Raw genomic sequence first — 5,195 nt, 5'->3', positions numbered from 1 at the left:
GGGGGGGAGTGAAGTAAGGGGCAAAAAGGGGAAAGGAGGGAAAAGAAGAGGGGGGAATTAACGGAGGGGGGAAGGGCGTGGCATATGTACATAAACGCTCACGCGTGTGGCCGCCCACACTTACCTGCGCCGTCATTTGGAAGGAGCCGTCCCCGATACACGCCACCACCCGCCGCTCCGGATTCGTCTGCTTCTCCGCGCAGCTATAACCCAGTACGGCACCCACGGACCAGCCGATGGAGCCGTACCGCATCTGAAGCTCGTACCTTGTTCATGACCATGAGGGAGAGGGGGTGAGGGAAAGGATGAACGAGATAGATCATGATGTCTTTTTTTTATTAAAATGTTAATGAACCGATTAGCAGCTTGTGGTGTTGTGGAGTTACTTCCAACTAGAAGACAAGGACTCACCTGATCGACACTCAGAGCACATGCGGTTTTTTTTTGCCAGAGCTCGTAACTAGGAAAAAAATAGTAATATACAATTTTGTGTGGGTGTCGGGGCACCGCCCGTATATAGTTCCAATAATTGTTAAGAAGATGCGAAAGGTAAAGGGCACCTGCAGTTGTCCGTACAGCCATGTACTTCTACCAAGGGGAGACAGGTCTTGTACTGGGGACGGATCTATATAGATATAAGGGGCGCGATGGTCACCAGAATCTATTTAGGGTGGCTGGGTTGGCCGGGGTAGTTTATCCGCTACCGGTATTTGGTCCTGTGTGTGTTAAGGTGTGGTGGTTGTGATGGTCCTGTGTGGGATGTCCTTGCATCACATACAGACTTACTCTGCCCCGGGCGGCAGCTTGAGCTTCAGTGTATTGAACCAGGAGTCGCCGACCTCGGAAATCAGAGAGGTGGTGGGCGTGAGCATGTGCTGCCGGGACCAGGGGGGGCGGGGGGGTGGAGGGGAAAGCAGAGGAAGCGGGGAGGGGGCAGGGGAAGATGCTGGGAAGAGTGTGTGTGTTTCGAGAGTGCGTGTGTCGGATGGGGTGGAAAAGCCCATGCAAGTTCTGCGGGTGACGGCTGGTCGAGTCCAGCAGGCGAGAGAGCGAGAGAGAGGACAGACAGGGCGACAACGTCCTCACTCGTGCAATTGCAACAATAAGGGCTATTGACTGTATGTATAATGGGCCCCCCCCCCCCGGCTTGTACGGATGGTCCCCGTACCTGAGTACGGACCTGGTAGCCCGTCCCCCGTGTAACTTATTTTTTAGAAAACACTTTAAAATAATACTACACTTCCCTAGCTTGCTCGAGTTCTTTTGACGAGGAGTACGCACACTGCGCGTGGTGGTTATCAAATGCTCGTCTTGCGTAAGGATGATTACTGGTCGTACATGTTGTACAGGTCGTACCTGGATGTGCTTGAACAGGACATTCGTTCGCAGCATCTCGCCCGGCTGCTGCGGCGGCGGCTCTGTGGTGGGCAACACCATGCGCTTGAAGATGACGTGGCCTGTTCAGGAAACACAGTCCAGTACCTTCAAATATATATATACTACAAAGTGTGTGCGACACAAACGTGCCAGACTCTTTAGATGCTGGGCAAATCACAAAAACAACCCCTAACCAACCCCTACGAACTCCCTAACAAACCCCCTAAGAAACCCCCAATAAACCCCAAACCAAACGAAACACTAATAACAAAGCGCGAATACTTATACAACGAAAAACGTGACAAGATATAAGTATTGGAAGCCATGTAAAATTCTGAATGAAAACCCGCCATATTCTAAAACCTTATTAAAACCCACCCGTGTCATTGGGTTTTACCCTCGCCGCCAGCGCCTCCAGGAAGTCCGCCATCACGATGCAGCCGAACGTGGGTCCGTGACCGATCGTGACGCGGTTGCCATCAACTCGGATCATCTGATGACGGCGCGACCGGGAGGGGGGGGTGAGGTGAGGTGAGGTGGGCGATAGAACCAAAGGGAAGGACAGGGGAGCGCCGGAAGATGGAGATTGGGAACCAAAAAGGGTTTTTCCCAAGATATCAGGAAATGAAGGAAAATGAAGCAGAAGGGAGGTTGAGGCGGAGGGAAATATCCGGGGTGTTAAGGGGGGGGGGCCCGAGAAGGCGGTGAGAATGTATTCCGGAGTTTTCTTGTCTATAGATACATTGGCCATGATTGCCATGATGTTGCAGAATGTTGATCTGTTGGTATGACCTCCACTGACCTCCCCTCCCACTGTTCCCTTCACACCTTATTTAGGCAACACCAAAAACGAAGCAACAGAGACACACACTACGCCGTAGGGTGGTAGGGAGGTAGGATGGTAGGGTGGTAGGGTGGTAGGGAGGTAGGGAGGTAGGGAGGTAGGGAGGTAGAAGAGGTAGGGAGGTAGGGAGGTAGGGAGTAAGGGAGGTAGGGATATTAATGTTCACCTTCTCCGGTTTTAGCAGCAGCGAGTAGCCCGTCGTGGAGTAGTCAGTCCATACTGCCGTTTTGCAAAACCCGTCGTACATGTCGGGCGGTTTGTTTGTGCACAAACAGCATGGGGGGGAAACAAAAGCAGTTAATGGAAGGGGTGGGGGGAGAGCGGAGGGGTGGGGAGGTGGTTAGTGTTTTACAGTTTGGGGGTTTTCAAGGCAACTTCCTGATTTCCCCGCGGACGCTCCTTGCATGCACTTCTTGCATCGGCATTGGTCCCAAATACACACACACATATAGTACACACAGACACATACACACACACATACACACATACACACACACAGACACACACACATACACACATACATACACACATACACACATACACACGACTCGTTGACCCACGGCTCCCGCCAAACCCCCATCCCCCTCTCCCACGCACCTCCACCCACACAAATTACGACATCCGAGCTCTCCACCACCTCGCACACGCAGGGGCTGCTCACGGGGCCCCAATACATGCCTATGAATCTGTAGGAGGGATGGGGTGACGCATGTGCACGGGAGAGCGGAAGGCAAGGAGGGGCGGGGAGGAAAAGGCGCGAAACAGGGAGATTGAGCGGAGGGGGAGGGGGAAAGGGGCGAGTGCCGGTGAGGTGCCGGGGCCGCGGGGTTTCCCCCCGGTTCAGTGTTGTTGTGTTGGTGTGAGTGGTGGAGAAACAGGCCCAAGGGAACGTGTGCGAACACTTTTTTTTGTGCATTCACACCGTTTTTTGACGTCATGGAGACGAGCTGTGATACGAAAATGGCGCCAATACGATATGCTGCCCCCCCCCCCCACACACACGCGCCTCGCTCTTCCCTGCAGTTCCCCCTTTCCCCCTCCCTCCCTCCTTTCCCCCCTCCCCTCCTTCCCCCCCTTTCCCTCCCCCCTTCCCCCCTCACTGTGGGTGGTCCTCCGGGAAGAAGCCCTTGGCGTCCGGCATGACCGCCACCGGGTACCTGGAGGAGTTGGCCAGGTCCAGCATGGCTTTACGAGTACGGGAGGGCCGGGTACGAACACCTGGGGGCCGGCGGGGCGACATGGGGGACAAAGTCCGGAGGCTTCGAGGGGAAGGAGGCGGGTTGTGGGTGGAGGGGGGGAAACCGGGAAATCAACAGTGTACGGAAGTGTACGTCAGCGTTGATCCGGGGTGTGCGAGTAGTGTAGTTGATGGGTTAGGAATCGGGGTTGGGTGGGAAGGCTGGAAGGAAACTAAAACTCAGCAACTAAACCCATCGTTCCAACCATTTCCCCCCTGTTAAACCCCGCGATGTAGTACGACGAATAATTTCTAAGGACTGAAGAATGGTGTGAGGGAGAGGATGAGGCCTTCAATCGTCTCATTGAAATGGTATCTTTATATGGCCCACATGCTGACAGACATGATGACAGACTGAAACGAGTCGTTTCTGTTAACAGTGCGACTCCTCGCACCTTGCAACAGCACCGGTTTCACCGCCCGACCCAACCACTCCAGGGACGCCTCCACCGCCGCCTCCAGGGAGGCCTGGTTGGTGTGCGACACCGCCAGCGCGTACGGCACCGGTGGACGAGCAAAGCTGGGGTGGGTTAGATCCGCCAGATTACCTGCCGACATGCCGTGAAGGCGGTGGCCCGGGGACAGTGGGCTTTCCAGGGGGGCCGGCGAGATGGTGGTGGTGGCCGTGTCTTCCTCAACGATGATGTGCTAATGATCAATTACAATATATGCACACAACAGCTCAAGGTTGGACGCTAGCCAGCTAGGTAGAAAACGTAATCAGGAAAGCGGTTTGAAAAATTGAGAAGGGAGAGTGAGGAGAGAGGGTGTGAGGAGAGAGGGTGTGTGTGTTTCACACCGGTCAGTCAAGGGTGCGTACTTCAGCACATCGCTCCATCACTATTATCATTATCATCGTCCGTCCTTTGGGCCCCTCAAGCCATTAACCACCAACCACTAACCAGCCACCAACTAACCACCAACCACCCAACCACCTGCAGGCAACTAAGAACATGTAGGCGGCGAATGGACGGCGCCGCCCACCACCACCCCGTCCTCCACCTCCCCCCCTCTTCCACTCCGCCCCCTCAGCAGCCAACACATCACCCCTCTCTACTTCCTCTTGCCCCCCTTCCCCCCTCCCCCATTGCTTCGCATTCCCCACCCAGATCACCCCCCACCTCGCAAAGCACAACACACATACATACAGATGCACATACACGCACGCACGCACACACACTCACAGGCCACCTCAATGTACACGGGCTTCCTCCGCAGCATGGCCTCGCTGATGGCCGTGTCCAGCAACATGTGCGCGTCCTCGATGTGCTGGATCACAACCTGAGGGGCGGTTACGAGGGGCGCGGGTTTCGTACGGACACGGGGACACGGGGGGTTGGGAGAGCTGCAGAATGGGAGGAATTCCCCCACAAACATACACACACACCACACACACACCGGGGTTTCCCCCTCTGCCAGAGCCTTCAGCAGCAGTCCCCAAACCCCTCTAACCCCCCTTTCATCCCCTCCCCCTCCCCCTCCCCCTCCCCCGGTACCTGGCAGCAGGTGCATTCCCTGAACGCCCTCAGCTGTTGACCGTATTCGTTCAGTCCCGTGGTGTGGTGCAGAATCCTGTTGGCCGCGTGGTCTTGCGAGTTGGGCCCCCCGGAGATGACGATGAGGGGCAGGTCCTCGGAATACGCACCCACCACGGCGTTGATGGCGCTGAAACCTGGGCGGCGGCGGCGAGGGGGCCCCGGAAGGGGTGGAGGGGGGGTGGAGGTGGAAGGGGGATAT

General features: G+C 55.9%; 1 protein-coding gene across 1 annotated transcript in view; it reads right to left on the bottom strand.

Annotated features, from left to right (window-relative positions):
• The window catches only part of VOLCADRAFT_105183 (uncharacterized protein), a gene marked incomplete at both ends in the record, with an annotated part of 8,528 nt that overhangs the window by 1,323 nt on the left and 2,010 nt on the right, over positions 1-5,195 (bottom strand). The window contains 10 exons of the mRNA XM_002951612.1: positions 124-266; positions 787-875; positions 1,357-1,457; positions 1,756-1,870; positions 2,388-2,440; positions 2,819-2,907; positions 3,322-3,439; positions 3,854-4,006; positions 4,643-4,739; positions 4,955-5,130. Coding sequence (XP_002951658.1) covers positions 124-266; positions 787-875; positions 1,357-1,457; positions 1,756-1,870; positions 2,388-2,440; positions 2,819-2,907; positions 3,322-3,439; positions 3,854-4,006; positions 4,643-4,739; positions 4,955-5,130 — 1,134 coding nt within the window. The remainder of the gene's footprint in view (positions 1-123; positions 267-786; positions 876-1,356; positions 1,458-1,755; positions 1,871-2,387; positions 2,441-2,818; positions 2,908-3,321; positions 3,440-3,853; positions 4,007-4,642; positions 4,740-4,954; positions 5,131-5,195) is intronic.

This window comes from Volvox carteri, assembly GCF_000143455.1.
Source record: "Volvox carteri f. nagariensis unplaced genomic scaffold VOLCAscaffold_25, whole genome shotgun sequence".
Taxonomy (NCBI): Eukaryota; Viridiplantae; Chlorophyta; class Chlorophyceae; order Chlamydomonadales; family Volvocaceae; genus Volvox; species Volvox carteri.
This window is presented reverse-complemented; position numbering and strand designations above follow the sequence as displayed.